General features: G+C 33.0%; 1 protein-coding gene across 6 annotated transcripts in view; it reads right to left on the bottom strand.

The window, feature by feature from the left end:
• Positions 1–19,741, bottom strand: part of LOC128992460 (bromodomain-containing protein 3-like) — an 86,305-nt gene continuing 66,564 nt past the window's right edge. For all 6 annotated transcript variants that reach the window (XM_054416037.1, XM_054416038.1, XM_054416039.1 and 3 more), the window contains 9 exons: positions 16,200–16,249; positions 15,348–15,486; positions 14,847–15,008; positions 14,535–14,732; positions 6,274–6,425; positions 5,362–5,520; positions 4,534–4,661; positions 3,901–4,048; positions 1–1,916 (listed from right to left, as the gene is read on the bottom strand). In XM_054416037.1, coding sequence (XP_054272012.1) covers positions 1,851–1,916; positions 3,901–4,048; positions 4,534–4,661; positions 5,362–5,520; positions 6,274–6,425; positions 14,535–14,732; positions 14,847–15,008; positions 15,348–15,486; positions 16,200–16,249 — 1,202 coding nt within the window. In that variant the 3' untranslated portion in view covers positions 1–1,850. The remainder of the gene's footprint in view (positions 1,917–3,900; positions 4,049–4,533; positions 4,662–5,361; positions 5,521–6,273; positions 6,426–14,534; positions 14,733–14,846; positions 15,009–15,347; positions 15,487–16,199; positions 16,250–19,741) is intronic.

Genomic DNA, 19,741 nt, shown 5'->3' with positions numbered 1-19,741 from the left:
TTTACTTTTCAAATAAATGAATTTTATTAGTGCTGAAATCAGTCAGAAAAGACATGGCTGAAATTCGAGGTATTATTGAGGTAACGCAACATAGGGAATGCTACAGTAGAAGGAAGTTGGGTGGAGGGGGAGGATGATAACAACTTTTTGGACTAGCGAGTACGCTCTCAAAGACCTTATTTTAAAAGTAAACTTTACATTTAATGTTTGACAACACAAATACCTATTCAATGTAAAAACAATTTTTGAAATTGTAAATAAAAAATTAGCCGTATATGAAACATTAACTTTTTAGATTGGATTCCCTCATTCTAATTTCACAACGTATGTGAATCAATGTAGGGAATGTAAGCTTACAAAGAAACTTGGTTGGTTAAAAGGATGTATAAAACCTCTAATAATTAAATTTGGTCACAAATTGTTTCTAAATATTTGATAATTTATGACTAACTCCATTAAAATAACTATATGTCATTAATATTATGAGAGATTTACATGAACACTAGAAGAATAATATAGAGGACCAAAGTGTAAAAATATGGGAATGGTTCATAAAAAATCAAGAGTCAAAATTCACTTGTTATTTTTTGAAAACATGAATCCATATTTTATATCATAATACAACCTCTTACAGTGATTTATAAATCAATAAACAAATAAAAACTTCTGTATTGCAAGTGTACATTTTAAGTACACCAATCAATGGCACTTACCACTGAAAATAGCAACATAAAATTTATACAAAAATAAAATAAATACTTAAATAAACACTCTACAAGAATTTGACTTACTTTCGCTAAATGACAATTGTAAAGGTTAAATTATGTATCAACAAAATTGTGTTTACAATAGCAACTAATTTTAGTCAAAACTCTATATAATTATTAACAATTTGTATTGTATTAAAATTTACAGCCCCTATCGATACAAACAAATTAAAAGTTCTAAGTCTTATAATACAGATATTTATTATTTATACACAGTTGTAATGGACACCCATTAAATATTACTATGATACATTATTTATGATTTGTCCGTACCACGCAAAATAATCCATTGGCCATTGACAATGATATTTTTAACACTGATTTTATTTGAAACGAAAATGATCAATGTTAGTCTAAATGTATATTTACATCCATAAACAAACTTACCATTAATAGCAATATTGTGCATAAAAATATGTCAAAAAAGTGAAATTAACTCGAGTGAAACACACAATTTGTGAAACTAAAGCAATAATTTGTCCCGAGAATTTCTCTTTAGTCTAAATCAAAACACAGTACTATAAAAGTTCATAGTTTTAGTGAGCAGTACATAATATTACAACTTATTTATTATTGCACAAGTCCTACTTAAGCGATAACATTTAATTTTTGTTTATCCATTTTAATAGGAAATGCCGCTATTGATTTTAATCTGAATTCAACATGATCTATGTAACAATTTTTACAAAATTGTAAAGTAATTTTATTAGAACAATATGTTACATTATAAATCACAAAAAATATCAACAAATAAAAACCGATACGTATGAAATATACACATGATGTATAAAATGAAAGTTTCACTTGCTTCTGCATGGTAGGGATCTCCGCATCTCGGTGTCTTGACTTGAGCACTTTAACACTACTGTTAGGCCTCATTTGAAAACTACCAGCATTGTTGAATGACCAAACACGAGTTTTTATAACTATTATAATTGATACATAATAGATTTTAAGTGTTCCACAGTTAAAACAAAATATAAATTCGATTCCATCACAAATGTCGATCATTATATTTACAGAAAAATACAAAGGCAAAAGTTCTCTAAATACAAACAACACTATGTCCACTTAAGCTCCATATTACAGGGACTCCTCAAACGCAGCCATTAAGTCACTCTGCATGTTCATGTCTATTTGGCTCGCCATCTGAAATAAGAGGATGACATTACTAGTTAATTCTACTCGCTCTCTGGTTATTGGGTGGATACATTAACACACAAAAATTATAGGAAGATAAAAAAATTTCAGGAAAATCACCACGCTATGTACTTGAACACCATTTTCTTACACTAACAAGTCTCTTTGAGATATTATTGCAGGCCATTTTCCATTACGATTTATACAAGTATTCTCATAGTTTCTACAAGATTAGCACACAAGCCCAGCCAACACTAGACAATCACCTATGAAAATCACACAGATAATTTGTATAGTTGGAGTTGTCATAACGAGAAAAGAAGAAAACAAAAAAAAATAACAATTAGGACAACTTGAGGGTAGCTAAATACAGTGCACTGAACATGCCTGCACAAGATGGGGGCTCAATAAGATGGTACTTTTTCACCTGAGGGCAGGATTAGATTCCAGATCCCAAATGTCGTGAAAACTTTCACTAATCAAGAAACCTCCGGAGATGGAAAACATCTATAATAATCCCTCTACAATATATTTCTAGTTATTAATGCAACATAAATAGTTAAATACAAAACTTGTCTTTTTCCCTCTAGTTCATTAACAAGGGTGTCCACCAGGCCAACCAGAAAAAATTCATGAGTAATTCATAAGTAAAAAAAAATCTCTGGTCGTACTTTTCATACTAAAATTTCCAACGTGTTTTGCGCCAAATCCCGCAATGCTGTTTTAGCGCTCTAACACGGCTCGCTGTTTTAGTTATCGGAAAGAGCATTCTCAGTTAAGGGGGAAAAAATATGATTGCTGTAATATTGCCTGACACAAGTATTCAATTTTTATATAACTTATTACTGATTAAATAATCCAAAAATTAAAAACTAATCCTTAAACCTGCAATTTATTAATAACTTCCTAAAAATAGTGATATGTCGATACCAAAATTTATCGAACCTCTGTACAGACACCTGAAAAATAGATTCTTAATACTGATAATTTCTATTTTACCAAATTTTCTTAAGGATTACTACACCAACCCCTGGCTTTATGTACTTTCATATTGTATAATTTTGGAGTAATGGGTTGTTTTCCAAGCGGAAAAGAGAAATAATAATGCAGAAATTACAAAAATTGGAAGTAGCCAATTTATGTTTTAAACCCTTCTAAGCACATTTCCATTAAATAAATACCACGTTAAAGGTAAATGAAGATATTACAAAAAAATATAAAAAATCCTTCTAGAAAAGTGCCAATTTGCAAATTTTGGTGAAGCCAAACTCGAGGTTATATTGTAATCATCTAACACAGTCGTAGAGACACCATCATCGTTTTCTGCGATGACTGAAAAATCCTGAATATCTCACTCAATAACAGAAACATCACCACTGTCTTCCGTGGCCGTGAAAAAATCCTGATATTGTTCAGTGGTAACGGAAACATTATAATTGTCTCCCGCGATCACAGTAAAGTTATCATAATCTTCCTCGATCGTAGCTTAATTCAAATAATTTCCCGCAGTCATCATTTCAAGCAATATTTTTGGACATCATCGTCGTCTCCCGCGGTCACGAAAACGTCATCGTCGTCTCCCGCGGTCACAAAAGCGTCATCGTCGTCTCCCGCGGTCACAAAAACGTCATCGTCGTCTCCCGCAGTCACGGAAATATCATCGTTGTCTCCCGTGGTCACGGAAACTTCATCGTCGTCTCCCGCGGTCACGGAAACGTCATCATCGTCTCCTGCGGTTACGGAAACGTCGTCGTCATCTCCCGCGGTCATGGAAACGTCATCGTCGTCTCCCACGGTCACGGGAACGTCATCGTCGTCTCCCGCGGTCTCGGGAACGTTATCGTCGTCCTCCGCGGTCACGGGAACGCCATCGTTGTTTCCCGTGGTCGCGGCAAAAAATTCCCGGTTAAATACAAAATTCACGCATAATTCCTGGATTTCCCGGTCAGTGGACACCCTGTAAATAAGTAATTGATAAATGTTCTATACTCACAGCCTCGCGTCGCCGCCGCTCCTGCTCTCGTAGTCGCTGTCTCTCTCTCTCCGCCGCAGATTTGTCTACAGCCCCGCCTGGACTGCCAGTCTTCTCCGGCACCACAACCTTCACCTCCTCTACTCTAGCCGCTTCTGCCGCAGTTTTCCTGCAACACCAATCGCTTTACCATCACTTAGGCCCCATGAATAAGACAATTGGGAAATTACATTTGTTATTAAGTCAATCTTACATTTGTGTTCGAACAGGAAAAGACTGTTAATCGTTATTTTTATCGTTCTTGTGACTCTTGTGAGAAATTAAGTCAAACGGGGCAATTCTCATAGCAATAAAGAAGTCCAATCGCACATCAACAAGCAGTTCAGGTCTTGTGGGAGATAGACATTCATTACTGGTTGAGCCCATCGTCCTCTCGACCCTCCTTTGTGTAATTGTATGCTTTTTATAGGTGGATTCATATTTTGACTGAATGATTCGGTTTTTACTTTATGAGTGTGGCAATTCATGAAGTTAAATTGTATAATGAGTGCTTAATAGACATTAAGCAAAACATTAATGCATTATCTGGATACAAACATTCTGAACTCAGGTAAAATTATAGTATAGTAGAGGTAAGTTCCAAAGTCCACTTACCTCGCTTTTTCCAGAGCCTCCTCTTCTTCTTTCTCCCTCCGTCTCTCGTTCTCCAGCCTGAGCCGTTCCCTCTCCGCTTGTTCTTTCTGTTGCCTCCTCATCTCCTGCTGTTCTATCAAGGCTCTTTGCTGTAAAATACAATCACAACATAAAAGTAGAGTTAAAGTTCCCTCAGATTATCCTCCATAAATGTATAAATTAACATACTGTCTTGTAACAAAATTATTGCTAGTATCTTTAATTTAAAGCTCAGTACTGTATTACGATAGATTTGGAAAGCATCAATTAATATTACAGTACCAAAGTTATTAAAATAAGAATTATTATTGAATTTTGACTACAACTATAATTTATTTCACTACAAGCATTTGACTTAGGCCTAAGCATGTTTTGGGTTTATTTGTGACTTTTCGATCAATACGAAAAAAAAGGAAATGTGTAGTTTATTTTATGAATAATGCAGGTACGACTTCAAAATAATGTTTATATAATTCCAACCAAATGACTTCATTTTGTTATGTTTTTAGGGATTGCCCGTTTCAACCGAGACCTTTTGAGTTACCCGACCTAGGTTCGACCCATTAGGGTCGGTTAAGAGAGGGCCTACTGTAAAATTTTTGTTAGAATCATTGTGGTTACATTGATTTTGAATCAATCAAGTTCGACTTTATTTCCATTATAAGTTAGTTGTTGTGCTTTTATTTGTCCTGTTATTCTAAAAAAAAAAAACTCAAATGTTTCATCATTTTTATTGTGTTGCTTTAGCTATCCACAAAATTATTATGACGGTTTTATTAGTTATGCACAATTAAGACATCACTACAATACCTTTAGCATTTTTTCCTTAGCCTGTTTTTTAAATGCTTGAAACTGGTCAGCTAAGGCCTTGGGTCCAACAGCAGCAGCTGGTGCGCCTGGTACTGCATTGGTGGTCGGAGACTGCGCCAGTGACGACCATGAACTGGCGTTCTTGACGTTAGGCTCCGTCTGAAACGATCATTACACTAAATCAGTGTCTCAGCTCTCAAGTATTTTTTATAAAATAAATTACTCTTAAATCTAAGGTTAAATTATACTAATGTTAGATACTTAATTATTACTGAACGTTAATGCTGTAAAATAAAAAGTGTTTTTTTTTAGATTGCTATATTTCTACATCCAAAATTTTTAATTTTAGTAATACACACTCAGTTAACTGATTATGACAACTTAACATTTCAAATTTGAAATTAACTGATACAGTAAATCAAGTAGCATTTTAAAATTAATTAAATGGGCCATTCAATTACTGTGAATTATATCTTGGCGTTTATCTATGCCATTGGCATATTTTAACGGTTTTTGTAAGGAAACGGTCCAGCCCCTGGTCTTGTTACTAACTTTGACCTGTTGTTAGGCAGTATAATTATTAATCTAATCAGTTTAAACAACCAAATCGGTGACTAGTAAAACTAACACAGGTGAATAATAACCAAACTAATTTATTTGGTAACTAAAACTACATTTTTAAATCTTTGTAAAAATTCATTCCATTAAACTAAAGTAAAATTTGAGACACTATTTTACAACAATTTTAATGATTTTCCAAACGTACAGATGCTTGTAAGTTTTAAAAACATGAAAAAACATACCTTAACAAAAATTACTCTTCACCTAGTGCTTGAATTTCTCAATCACTTAAGGATTGTCAAAAGGCAAGACTGAACAAGAGAATTTATCAATTTCATATTCAGTTCACACCTTTGGATTGAAAGCAGCAGCGAAGTTGTTGGTGGTAGGAGTAGAGTTTTTGTTCATGTCAGTGACTGGCATCGGTGCGGGTACAAGTACTGGCACTGGCGCTGGCACCGGCAATGAGTTGTTAGTCACTGGCACGGAATTGTTTACCATGCCTGTCACATACATGGCCATTAAACTCTCACAATCAGTCACAACTGACTATCGACAGGAATGTAACACCATAAACAACAAAATACAAGGACTAAGAAAAGAGAGCACATTTACACAGTAGGCCTACACTGTATATAAGATCTTTTCTAACCTAGTTAGCGTATTAGTCATATCATCAAATGCAGATTTAGAAATCCCCAATTGGGATTCATCAATTGTTTAATTTAGTTTAATAATTATGTGTACTGAGATATTGTTATCTTATCGTTGATATGGTATAACAGTAGGTAGCCAGTTTTATAATCAAAGGAAATAAAGATGAATGGGTCTCTCACAGTGCCTCATGTTAAAATTCTACTTGGTAGTAAATAATTCTGTATCATTCTGTAGCCCCTTCATTCAGGTTATACAGAGTCTGTATAAAATATAAAACATTCCGTGGTACATTACATTACATGGGATGGCTATTTTGTTTTTATTTGTTTTATAAGAAATAGGAGTAATTTTTAAGATAACATTCCTAGTGGCCACTCAAAAACTACTTTACCAGAAATTTTGGAATTCTGTATCATTATAAATGTAGTATACTTCGGGTCAGGCTCAAACTGAACAATATCCTGACTATATCTAGTATTTACAGCGGATAATTAAAGAATCTGTCATGAGAGCTAACACTTTCTTCATGAACTCTTTGTGAACAAATACTTAAATTGTAATGTCACTACAGCGGATAATTAAAGAATCTGTCATGAGAGCTAACACTTTCTTCATGAACTCTTTGTGAACAAATACTTAAATTGTAATGTCACAAACCCCTTATAAATAAAATATTGTCAAAAGTGTTAAATAGGAGGTTAATTGTTAACAATTTAATCAAGCCTCTCTGTTAATTTAACTACAAAAACCCAAGTTGAAAAAGCTACAGGTTAAGTCCTACACAAGGTTTTTAAGGTTTAAACCCATTCTCGCCGACTCACTTGCTGGTTACGTTGTCTATATTTGACAACGTTCTGGTTCTGTTTTCTTAGTTCCGAAAACATCTGACAGATAGTGTTAAGTGTTAGCGGGACTTCTCAGGTCTTATTCACAACACAACCACATATTTTTTCAGTTTTAGATGTTGGCTAACCTGATTGTATCCAAGCTGTGGTTTGTTTTCAGCCTTAGATTTGTGATTGTTTTGCTCGACAGCTGTATAACCTTATAGTTAACTTTGTTGTTTTTATTGTGTGAAGTAATTATAGATGATTACGAGTAGAAAATTTGCGTACTTCTGAATTTGATTGTTTCCTTAACAGTGATGATGAACTTGATAGTGTAGTGATGTCAGTGAGGATGGCAAAATCATTAAAACAGTACATCGATTTACTGAAAAGTTAAGTAAAAAGTAAGGTAATGAAGCAAATTTTGATTTTCAAATTAGTGATGATTGGATTGAGTATGTTGGTTTATCTTCAGACATTGAGGGAAATTCTAGGCCTACTCTAACTGCTAAGCTGCTTGGTGCTCTAAAAGTACCCAAAATGAGCTGCAGTAAGGTAAGAAAAAAATGTATTTTCTATGTCATTACTTAAAACAACTTTACTCTACTTAGGGAATCAATTGAACTTTATGATATTAGTGTCATTTTGGTGTCTGGATTGATCTTAGAATTTGTAAATAAAGTTTACTTTTAAAAATTGTTTTTAACATATTATTTTTATACTTTTATACTTTGACTATCCAATTAGGCCTACCACTTTTTTTGTAGATAATTTTATTGTGAACAACATAGCAACAGAATTATTATTTTATTACTTAAGGTTTTCTTTCTATAAAAATTAGAGTAACAAATTTGGTAAAATTAATTGCTGACTGAGGGTACTGCAGGCAGCGCATTAATTCCTTCCTTAATGGGTTAAGAACCTACACATTGCAGGCGATTGAACTACTGGTAATTATAAAAGCAATGAGATAAGATTCTAAGATTTTATCTGTATTTATACAATGAATACATACCCTTTACGAAGCTAAATTCTAATGTAGAATAGTCAGATTGGAATTTTACTGCCGAAATGAGCTGCCACTAGGTACGCTCGCGTGGCGGCTATGCTACTCTATCTTTCTCTCTCACTAAGCCGATTCTTTGTCTCACTCTCTCTAACTCAGTCAGCTGATTTGGCCGTGCGCTCGGGATAGTATACCTTACAACTGCCGTGGGAACTATCCAAAATTCAAATATTCCCAGACTGAATTTTAACAAAGGCATTGCGCTTCTTATAAGTTTTGTATTCATTGATTTATATGACTGAGAATTTGAGCCTCACACGACACAGGAATTTGACCGAGACTTGACTTTAATTGTGTGGAAATTGTAATATAGCATAGCCTCCTCTAGTACAAGATTGATGTGTACCTAATACTGAGAGGTGCGTGGAAACGTCCGCCTATTGCGTAAACATAAACATTGCTCAGATGTTTGATTATGAATTAGTACAACACCTGTTCCAGTATGCTAGAAATTTTACCACTTTACTAGTTTTGCTGCGGCCTTGCATTAGAGGCCATGAATATCACCAATTTTGCTTGTGTAATGGTATCTTCTTAATTTGTTTCTAACTTCAAACAGAGATTCCCGAATAAAAATGTAATGATTAATTTTGAATGCATGAAAATTAAACAGTGTGCACTTCTACTAAATGAGTGATGTAAATAAAAATTAGTTTCAACTTACCTTGATGATTTAATAATGAACAAAATCATTGATGAATCCGTAAGAGGTTTATTTACACTGTTAATTTGTTTTCCCAATCGTAAATCTTAATAATGCATCAAAAACTGAAATTATTATGTATTTTTCCTTATATTTATGATTTTAAGATCTATAATTGTTTACCATTTTTTGTATTGCAACTGGGATACAAATTTCTCTGGTGCAATGATTTCCACTTCCACGAAGGAATGAAAAAGACAAACTGAGGTGGATTCACATCATTGAAGGAAAAAAGCATGAGATGAAGTTTGCCTACTTCCAAGAGTTTTGGCTTATCTACAAAACTGATCTTGTCAACATCCCCTGAGGGGTTTCATGAGACCAGAGTAGAGACAATATAGCCAGTAACATTTATAATTTTATTTCCAGTAGTTATTTCAACTCTGATGATCTGATTCAAAACCTTAACCAGTCTAGAAGTAAGAAATTGAAGATCACAAATTAGACCTGCATCGGTCTAAAAAATATTCAAGTTCCTCTTTGGAAACCCTCTGCTAGAAAGATTGTGCTAATAATAATTCAGACATCACAATAATTCAGACATTGTGGGTTGAGAACTAATAGACAAATGTGTGATGTGTGATCTACCAGCTGATCTAAAGAAAGGCAAGAGGCATAATTTGAAGTGTCTAGAGGTTTCATAGAGGCACTGGAAGCTGCAATCAAGGCTCTGTCAGAAGGGAAAGCAGCCAGATAAGATGGCATCTTTCTTGGGCTTTACAAACACACTTTCCTCAAAATGAAATCTAGGGGTTCAACTTTAAAAACAATACATTAATAAGCTGTCAACTGTCATATGCTTACAGGAGGTCAAAAGTAATTGTGGTCTTGAAGCTAGGAAAAGAGACCTTGACATTTAATACAGATCAAGGTATCATATGGCCACTTGATATTGCTTCTTAAGTTATACTTGAGCGTAACTCAGTTTTTCTTAGCGTTTTCTATTGATTTTAGTGTTGTTTGGCTCATTATAAAGTTTACCAATTTACTTTTACTGCATCATACAATCTAGTCACTTTTTTACTACTTTATGACAATTTCTTTTTAGCTGCATTTTGATCCCACCGAGGCAACATTAATGATCTATCTCCGACCCATTTTGAATCATTCACAGACATTTAAGCAAAATAAAAACCACATACCAATCAACAGACTTAAAACTGTTTGAGTTAGAACTTATTTTGCACAGCATTTTAGTTTAACAATCTTTTCTAAAACATGTTCTCTATTATTAAATTACGTCCACACAACCAACAATTATTTTATTTATGATTTTTCTTTTTTAAATTTAAACATGCCTGTAACAAAATGTCAGTGAATCTTTGAAAAGTTACAGCAAAAAAGCTTATTTTTAGGGTTGGTTGCCAAATAAATATCTAAATGATATTTAAGTAAGAAAATATCATCCTTAAACTTTTTTTAAATTGTTTATACTTTATAATTTGATTAAATAGACAGAAAAAACTTAGTTCATATACCGTAATTGGATAATAGAATGTACATTATTATAAAAAAATAAGCTTGTGATAGAAACTCCATGGTAAATGTGTACAAAAAACCTTGTATTTATTGAGTTTTAATTAACCTAAGTCAATATAATATGTGAAGCTCAATATAATAATCCCTTGACAACTTTATATGTGTAGCTCATTCTACTACAGTTACATTTACCAGTAGAAACGAAATAAAAAGCACACCTAGTTATTTACTTTTATAAATCATGTCATATAATGAAAATTCATCCCAGAATATAGTCAATCAATATTTCTCGGTTAATATCAATGTATTTTTATTTTAATTTTCTTTATTTGCACAAAGTTAAATGCTAATTTTATATTAATTAAATTATGCTACAAAAGATTTAACTAGTAGGAAGTTCTCCCTTAAACATAATGATAAACTTACTTTTTAAAGTATTGAATAATTCATAATAAATAAAAACATTTGTTGTAAAAAGCAATGGCGATAAATTTAAGGTTTTTGATAAAGCCCAACTAATATTCCAACTAAATATTCCAACTAATTAAAGAAATTGACATGTTTGAACTGTTTTATTATTGCAAATATCCCATAAAAACAACACTTTAAATACAAATGAATATTATATTTTATTAACATTGTTTTTTGGAAGTGTCTCAATTAGCTACAGTAAATGAGCAAGAATTACAATTTTGATTCAAGGACTACAGTTTATGTCTTAAAAAGCTAGGATAATAAATACTACAATAATATTATAAAAAACAATTTATTATTAAATTATTAAAACAATATTGTACTCTGAAAAAAGAAAAAAGAAGAAAGCTAAACATGATGTAGTTTTGCTTAATCTAAAGTTTAGTTTTCTGACGTATACATAAGTATGGAATTTGATTAGTAAAAAAATTATATTAGTACTCCATTCTTCATCCATACGAAAAAAACATAATAGAATTATTTACTGATTTACACAGAAACAAGGTGCATACAATATTGTGATGTAACATAAATCATACAACTCCTTTCGTTAACAATTTTCAAAATATACACCAATTACTTATTTTGAAAAAAAGGTTAAGAGTAAAAATTTTGGTCTTTATTTGTTTCATGTTTGGTATTTTTCCTAGCAATATATAAATTATAAATAGTGAAGGTGGGATTTTTTAATTGTATTGAATGGACTTATCACATATTGTTATACTGCTTGACAATTATATCTCGCCTTTTCAGAAAATTGTTGATGGAACGTGATGATTGTAAATAAATTGTAACTATACAATAGGTTTAGTCTTAGTTTTAGAACCATTGCTTTTGAATGACTAAAAGTACTAATATTGCTAATATTTAATTTTGATTTGATTTTTAGCGAATTTCCCACATAGGGAATAAGCTAATACCGTAGTACTCATGGTAAGACCTGGACCCGGGACAGATTTACTTTTTCATTTTGAGGTCCATAGAGCCCAAAAACACCATCTGTTCAAATTCAAATATATGTGGCCGTTAGCACGATAACTCAAAACAAAAATTATCCGATTTTGATGAATGGTATAATGTGTAGGCCTAAACCTACACTTATTCAAACGAGTTCGCAAACCAGCATGATCGGACTATGGGAACAGGGGTTTATGGGGGTTTTATGGGGTAAAAATGTAGTTTTCCCATTTTTTACCCTAAAAGCATAAAATGTTACAATTTATTTCCAAACCATTTTTTAGAGCTTAAAAAAAAATTTAGTATATTGAAACGTTTTTATGCGCCTAATGGTTACAGATAAAATTCCAACAAATTTTAAATTATAAATTCCTATGTTATTCTTATGGAGAATAAGTAAACTGTTGCAGTTTGCTTGTTTATGAATATATTTTTATCAATTTTGGAAAATTTATTTATTTCATACTAAACTACATATTAACATTTCACACACACAAAACCATTTTTACCCTCCCTGTTGCAGCAAGCTTAAGTACTCATTAAACCAATGCTATTTAAATAGGGAATAAATGTAATATTTTTAAGGAGATATTTTAGAGTAGGCCTAAATGCAATTAGGTTGATGGAAATTCGCATAGTCTGCAGGTTTGCTGTGGCGGGGGTATTAAAATTCAATTTGTTATATAAAAAACTGATTGATAGAAGTATGAGAGAGCCCCTAGTGTCATGGCAAGAATTCAAATGTGAAAAAAAATGAAATTGACCACCGTTTTTGAATAACCTATTTTCAAATTAAGGCTTAATTTTAGTTTTAAAAATTGTTACTAATCATTTGATATTTTTAATGGCAACCGTTCCTAATTCTCATGATATACAACTTAAATACCGGTAAGAAAATCTACAAAAGTGTAAAGTATATAATTCAATCCGTAGATATAACTTTTTAATGGTTTTTATTTTTTCATCGACGAAATATCAATTTATTCTATATAAATAATATATCGTTTGCAGCAAATAAATAAATTCTTGAACTATATTGTTGCTAATTCTGAGCTTCGTCCTCAGTTTTCCCAATGTAAACAAAACACAATACATCTCTTAACAAACTTGTAATAGTGAGTTTAACACAGCTTACTTCAACAAGCCACATTATAATGTTTGTGAGATCATGCACATTTTCTATAGAGTTCAAAGACAATTTTAGCTTGTTTAAGCAAATTTCCCATATAGGGAATAAGCTATTTTATTTTATTGATGATTTACTCACACTTTGTAAACAATAAGTGATGTAAGTCTTAGTTACTGTAGGCTACTGTTCATAACCTAGGGAAACATTGAACTTTTATGCACAGCATAATTAAACAAACAATAATTTTTAAATGATTAGCAAGTTGAACAGGAACTTCATAAATTGTCAATCAATAATATTCTTTAACTACATGACAAAGAGAAAAAAAAAAACAAATGAGAACATTTTTTTACAATGGCACAGTTATAAATTTGAGATACACATTTTTTAGATAGCCTACATACATATTTTTATAAAACCATTGTACATGCAGAGACATTTTTTGTCCTTAAACAGTGAACAATACTTTGACCGGTATGGAAAATATGCTTAAAAAGGTTACGTTGCATGTTTTAGTAACAAAATGGCATTTAACAGTTTATGGACCCAATACAAAGTTTAAGTAAAATAATCTTAAGAAATGGAAAAGAGATTATGTTGAATTGGGAAACAATAAGTTACAAATTATTCTGCATACAATAATATTTTTCCTCAACACTATGTGCATAAAGGTGCATTGTTCTACCTACACTTGAGAGACAATAAATTTCTTTTGTACATACATTATCCAACCAAAAACTCCCCCACAGCAATGATACAATTATTATTACTTCCTAAAACTTTATAAATTTCTAATAACACAAACAACATATTACAGTAATGTTAAAGCTTTAGGAAAGCTTAAGATATTGCATTTAAATTTAGCTCATATTTTCTTTCCAAACTTTTAAATAATAAATCTTAAAGCTTCATTGATTGCACTTTCTCATATTGCACGACGTATAGTTAAGAGCGAATTTATAACCTTGAAGTAAGTAGATTATACTCCAAAGAAATAACTCGTAATACTGCTATCATATAACAAACAAACCTCGACTAAAATTATGGATTCACTCAATTGTGGAGTTCTCCACATATAAAATCTTTCCATCGTATTATTTACACATTATTATCTAGCACCTAGACTATCACAAAATATAAAACAGTATACAAGAAAGCTATGTACATTATGTACAATGATCTTGAAGATCCTCAAATCTCAATTTTTGTATGTTTGTTAAACTTTTATAAAATGTGCTCCCTTTGTTTCCTCTAAAAGTAGGACTAGATGAATTGTAAAACTAATAGAAAATCAGTTTGTAGGAAGGATAAAAAACTAACCATCGTTTGGATGAGGAAGAACCTGCATGGGCAGGATGGGCTTTTCTTCCTTAGGACTTTCTGGCAAGGGGTCGAACACAGAAGGTAGAACAGCCAGTGTCGATTCAAGTGGCTCTTTCTTGACCATCTCAACAGGCTCTGGCACGACAGTAGTGGCGGGCTGCTCTACCAACTCCGACTTAACATCTAATATTGCACCTGCACATGACAACAAATTTGTTCTACACTTCCAGTTGATACATCCGATCTGGCTTCTTCTCCCAATAAAAAAAAAAAAAAAACGCCACAGACTGGTAAAAGAAGGGGCCTTACCTTGAAGATCCAGTGTGGGCGGGTTGGCCGGCATGGTGGTCGGTGTGATCACCTGATTGGTTGACGGCCTCTTGGCTGCGATGGGAGCAGCTGTGGCCAGGGGCGTCGGTCGCGCAGGCTGTGCCGGCAACGAGTGACTCGCTACCACGGGCGGCTTCTTGGCTGCAACATTAGTAATGCAGTATGAGGTTCATGCGAGTTAAAGCAATGAATAGCTGGCAATACTAATTTTAGCCTTTTAAAAGATGTTGCATAGCTGAGTCGAGGGCAAATATGATGTTATTTTGTTTCAGCCTCATAATAAAGTAAGCCAATGGTGTATCCAAGGAAAATTATCGTTATAAAAAAAAATAAATAAATTTATGTTATTTCTGAGCTACAATGTCTAAAACTCATGACGCAACATATCTGAATGGACATCAAATTAAATACTTGACCACAATCATAATACAAAACTCATTACATAAATCTCCTTGTTATGTTGTTGAATAACATACTCACCAGAGTCAGGCTGGGGCGTGACAGGGACCACCGGAGCTGGAGTTGTCGTTTTCCGAGCCGTATGAGGAGGTTGAGATCTGTTAACTATTTGGCCCGAGGCAGTGCTCATAGTCAGGTTTGGAACTGGACCAGTTTGTTCCTATAAACCATTAATAGTATTTGGAATAATTTTTGCAACTGAAACTACTGACTAGAACTGTTTACCCAAACCTGATTTTATAAAGCTTTGCTTTAATTTTAAATACAGATCTAACCTTCTATCACTTGTCTAACTATTCTAAAGAGGGGTTGTTGATGGTGGTGAGTGACTTTCAACCATGTCCAGCTCAAAAAATAATTTTTCTAGCTTTGAGGAAGCAGTACCTTGAATCTAATACCGTTGCGGGTCTGTGATTTGTAATATTTAATATCTAGGACAGTAGTGTGTTTGTCATCCTACTTGCCAAGTCTTTGATATAACACAGCAAAACGTGGTGAGTGTGGTCTACAAAAAATTATGATACGTCACCAAAAAGTTAGACATTTTAAAACTGGATTATTTGAATAGACAGTCAAAATATAGCATTAGCTAATTTTCAACTATCAAAATCATTCAAGGTAAGCTTGTCCATAATTATTTTTCGTTACAATAGGTTTTACTAAATTGATTGCTTGTAAAGATTGAAAAAAAAACTAGACAAATTCTAACGAAATAAATTGAACATGCTTTCTACAGTGAATGTCACTGTAGAATGTAAATTGTTACCAGTAAGTTATATATTTACTGCAGACCAGGTCTCAGCATTCCCAGCTATTATAAAACTCTCAGCTCATGCTCAAAGTTATAATAAATACTATACATCTAATGATTACCGTTTGATGATTTTTCTTGTTTTTCTTCCTTGGTGGTCTACCATTGCGTCCTGAAAACATATTTTTGATAAAACATAAACCACATCTTACAAATGAAGAATATCTGAGGAAAACTGACTGATCTTGGGTTCACGTGAGTTCTGTTCATTGAACAAAATATATTATTGTATTTGCTCTTCTTTGGCTATAACCAACAATCTAAAAATTATTTTTATAACAGTATTCCAATCAATACCAATAAAATTGAATCTAATAAATCTTCCCCAATAGTTTTGTTTATATAAGAGAACTTTAAGGGATATGATTCATTATTGGTTATTTATGGTTGATGTAAGTAGACTTGTTAATTTGAAATTCGTTGATCGATAGAGTACTCTGTTCATAAAATGACAATGTCACAGTACTGTATATTACGACGTCAATAACATCTATGGTTAGTCAATGTCACAGTACTGTATATAAAGACATCAATAACCTCTATGGTTAGGCAATGTCACAGTACTGTATATTGAAATGAATGAAATGAAAATAATATTAAGACGTCAATAACCTCTATGGTTAGGCAATGTCACAGTACTGTATAATAAGACGTCAATAACCTCTATGGTTAGGCAATGTCACAGTACTGTGTGTTACGACACTATTAACCTCTATGGTTAGGCAATGTCACAGTACTGTATATTAAGACGTCAATAACCTCTATGGTTAGTCAATGTCACACTACTGTATATTATGTATGACGTAAATAACCGCTATGGTTAGGCAATGTCACAGTACTGTATATTAAGACGTCAATAACCTCTATGGTTAGTCAATGTCACAGTACTGTATATTACGACGTCAATAACCTCTATGGCTAGGCAATGTCACAGTATAGTGTATGCCTTATAATTCTATTCTAAAAGAAAAAATCTTTTCTTAGGATTCGTTGGATTCAAGATTCGGATTCGACACATCCCTATACAGGGTGTCCAAAAAAACGTTTTAGGACTTAAGGAAATGAATCCTCATACTAAAATGAAGAAAAGGGTTCATGTGAAGGAATGTCCGAAAATGCATATTTACTCAGTTACCCGCCATTTTGTTTTTTATAAAAAAATATTTTTATATGTGAAGTTTTTCATTTGATGATTATGAAATTTGGTTAAAATGTTAACATGGTTACCAAATTTCATAGTCATCGAATGAAAAACTTCACAGATCAAAATATTTTTGTATAAAAAACAAAATGGCGGATAACTGGGTAAATATTCATTTTCGGACATACCTTCGCGTAAACGTTTTTCTTCCTTTTAGTATGAGGATTCATTTCCCAAAATCCTGAAACGTTTTCTATGGACACCCTGTATACAACTTAACTAAAGTAATACCCAGTAACAAATCATGGCAACCAAGTTTAAAATCATATTGATCGATCCTCAGATTTAAAAACAAGAAGCATTTTTGCCAATCAGTCTTTTGATTGAAAGCAATTAAACTTGGAAGAGTTGCATGTGTAAATATTATTATACTAAGTATAGGGGAGTGAACTGATCTAGTGGTCGAATCCCACCAGTTACCAATAGATTTTATCCATGTGATAGTGCCGCAACCCTGTACAGTAGTAGGAGTGTAAAACAGTTCTGGTCTAGGGCCTAGCGTCCTATGATGTGGTGCGGAGAAATAATACTAAATAGTTGCAGTACGGTAGTAGATGAACTAGGTATCAATGATATTGGAGCTCAAAACTCTAATCAAGAGGTAGTTGTGGCCCCCCCCTCGCTGCCGACATTGATTTGAATCATAATATTATTCATAGGTGTTTTACGAGTTGCACGAGCATATGCAATATAACAACAATAAGGCCGTTATATTGTGTTTACTTTTGTTTGTTAACATTAATAACTATGTGGGTGCATATTGAAGTAAAAACATAAACCATCAATTAAAAATACAATAACAAGTTTAACTTTGACTTACATACACATTTATATTTTTTAAGGCACGTTTTTAAAAGTAAAATAGGTTTAGTTGTAAAAACGTTTGAAAAGAAAAATGTTTTTACTTATAAAATGTAATTGTAAACATTTCAAACTCCAGTCAACACCTTAAATGACTGGTTTTCCTACATTTTTTAGCAAACTCGTCAATAATGTCAACAAAGTTCATTTTTAGGGTTACATCACTTTCTGTACACATGAATCATTAGGCATCAATTATTTTTAATGATGCTGTTTTAAGGGAGTCTACTTATTTTAGGAACTTTTTGTAACGCTTTTTCACTGTCAAAAAGGTTTATTGCCCTCTTTCAAAACCATAAACCTTGTCCTAAACTTTTTCTCACCACCACCTTTTTGCTTATTTTAAATTCAAAGGAAAAGGGTGTGATATTACTCGTCGAGCAGAGCAGCAGTCAGAGTCAGAGCAGCTCTGAGCGTAAATAAAATCATAAGAAAAAACACAACAGTAACTTTATTTGCTAACTAAACTAATATATGTTTTTCACCAAATTTGATAAAAGCAAGGCCTTAGCTAGGACAAACTTTCGGAGGGGGGGGGTCAGGTTAGTGGCAGTTCTAGGACCTTGTCAAGGGGGGCTTGGGGGTCCATCCCCGGAAATTTTTTTAACATTTTTAAAGTTAGTTTAGTGACTTTCTAAAGCAAAATTTAATGCCTAAAACTGTCTTCAATCATAAAAAAAACTCCCATTTAACTTATATTGTCATAAGCAAGTAGACATTTACAAATATAACACAATTGCATTCACAAATTTCTAACCATACTGTAGGCTATGACTATATCATCCTAAAAACAGTTTGGTACTTTCTTTAGCCCCTATAGCCTCCCTTGGAACCGCCACTGGGTCAGGTCATGACTGTGGTTAAGAGATTTAAGCACTTTCAAACACCAATTTCCATGCTATTTCTAAAATGTTGATATAGTTACATATGTAAAATATTAGAGGATGATAAATCTGTTTTATTTGAGTAAATTATTTTTGTTGAACCTTCATATTTTCATTACCTTAAATAGATCAGATTCATTAATAGAATCATTATATGAAATATGAATAGTTAGGCCTACTGCAAACATAATAAAACATAAAATATAATAATCCTCTGTTGTGGTTTCTATTTTATAATTTAACTTGCACTTTTTAAACCTAGTGTTAATTTTACTACTAAATTTCGGGATTTCGGGGGGGGGGGAGGTTTGGCCCCCTACCCCCCCTGGCTACGGCCTTGAATAAAAGGAACTGACATTGGTGAGTAATGGAAAAATGATAAGCAACAATTCATGGAATGACGACACTCAACCTCCCCTGTTAATTTCAAAGCCAAAACACTGTCAAGGTCAGCCCGAGCGTTCTTCATCGTAGACAGTTTCCAAATACCTAAGGGCCGGTACACACACACCGACTTGGACGCATGTGAGTACGACTGTTCGTGTCGTGCTGGCATACGACAAAGTCGTATTACCTCACAACAAAGTCGTATTACCTCACGACAGTTGTCGTATCGGTATACGACTCAGCAAACACAACAGCGAACTCTACTGGCTTT

The sequence above is a fragment of the Macrosteles quadrilineatus genome, unplaced genomic scaffold, assembly GCF_028750875.1.
Source record: "Macrosteles quadrilineatus isolate MER2022 unplaced genomic scaffold, UCM_ALF_1.0 Scaffold_4__1_contigs__length_99947679, whole genome shotgun sequence".
NCBI lineage: Eukaryota > Metazoa > Arthropoda > Insecta > Hemiptera > Cicadellidae > Macrosteles > Macrosteles quadrilineatus.
The sequence above is the reverse complement of the archived record's forward strand: the minus strand, read 5'-3'. Positions and strand labels throughout refer to the sequence as shown.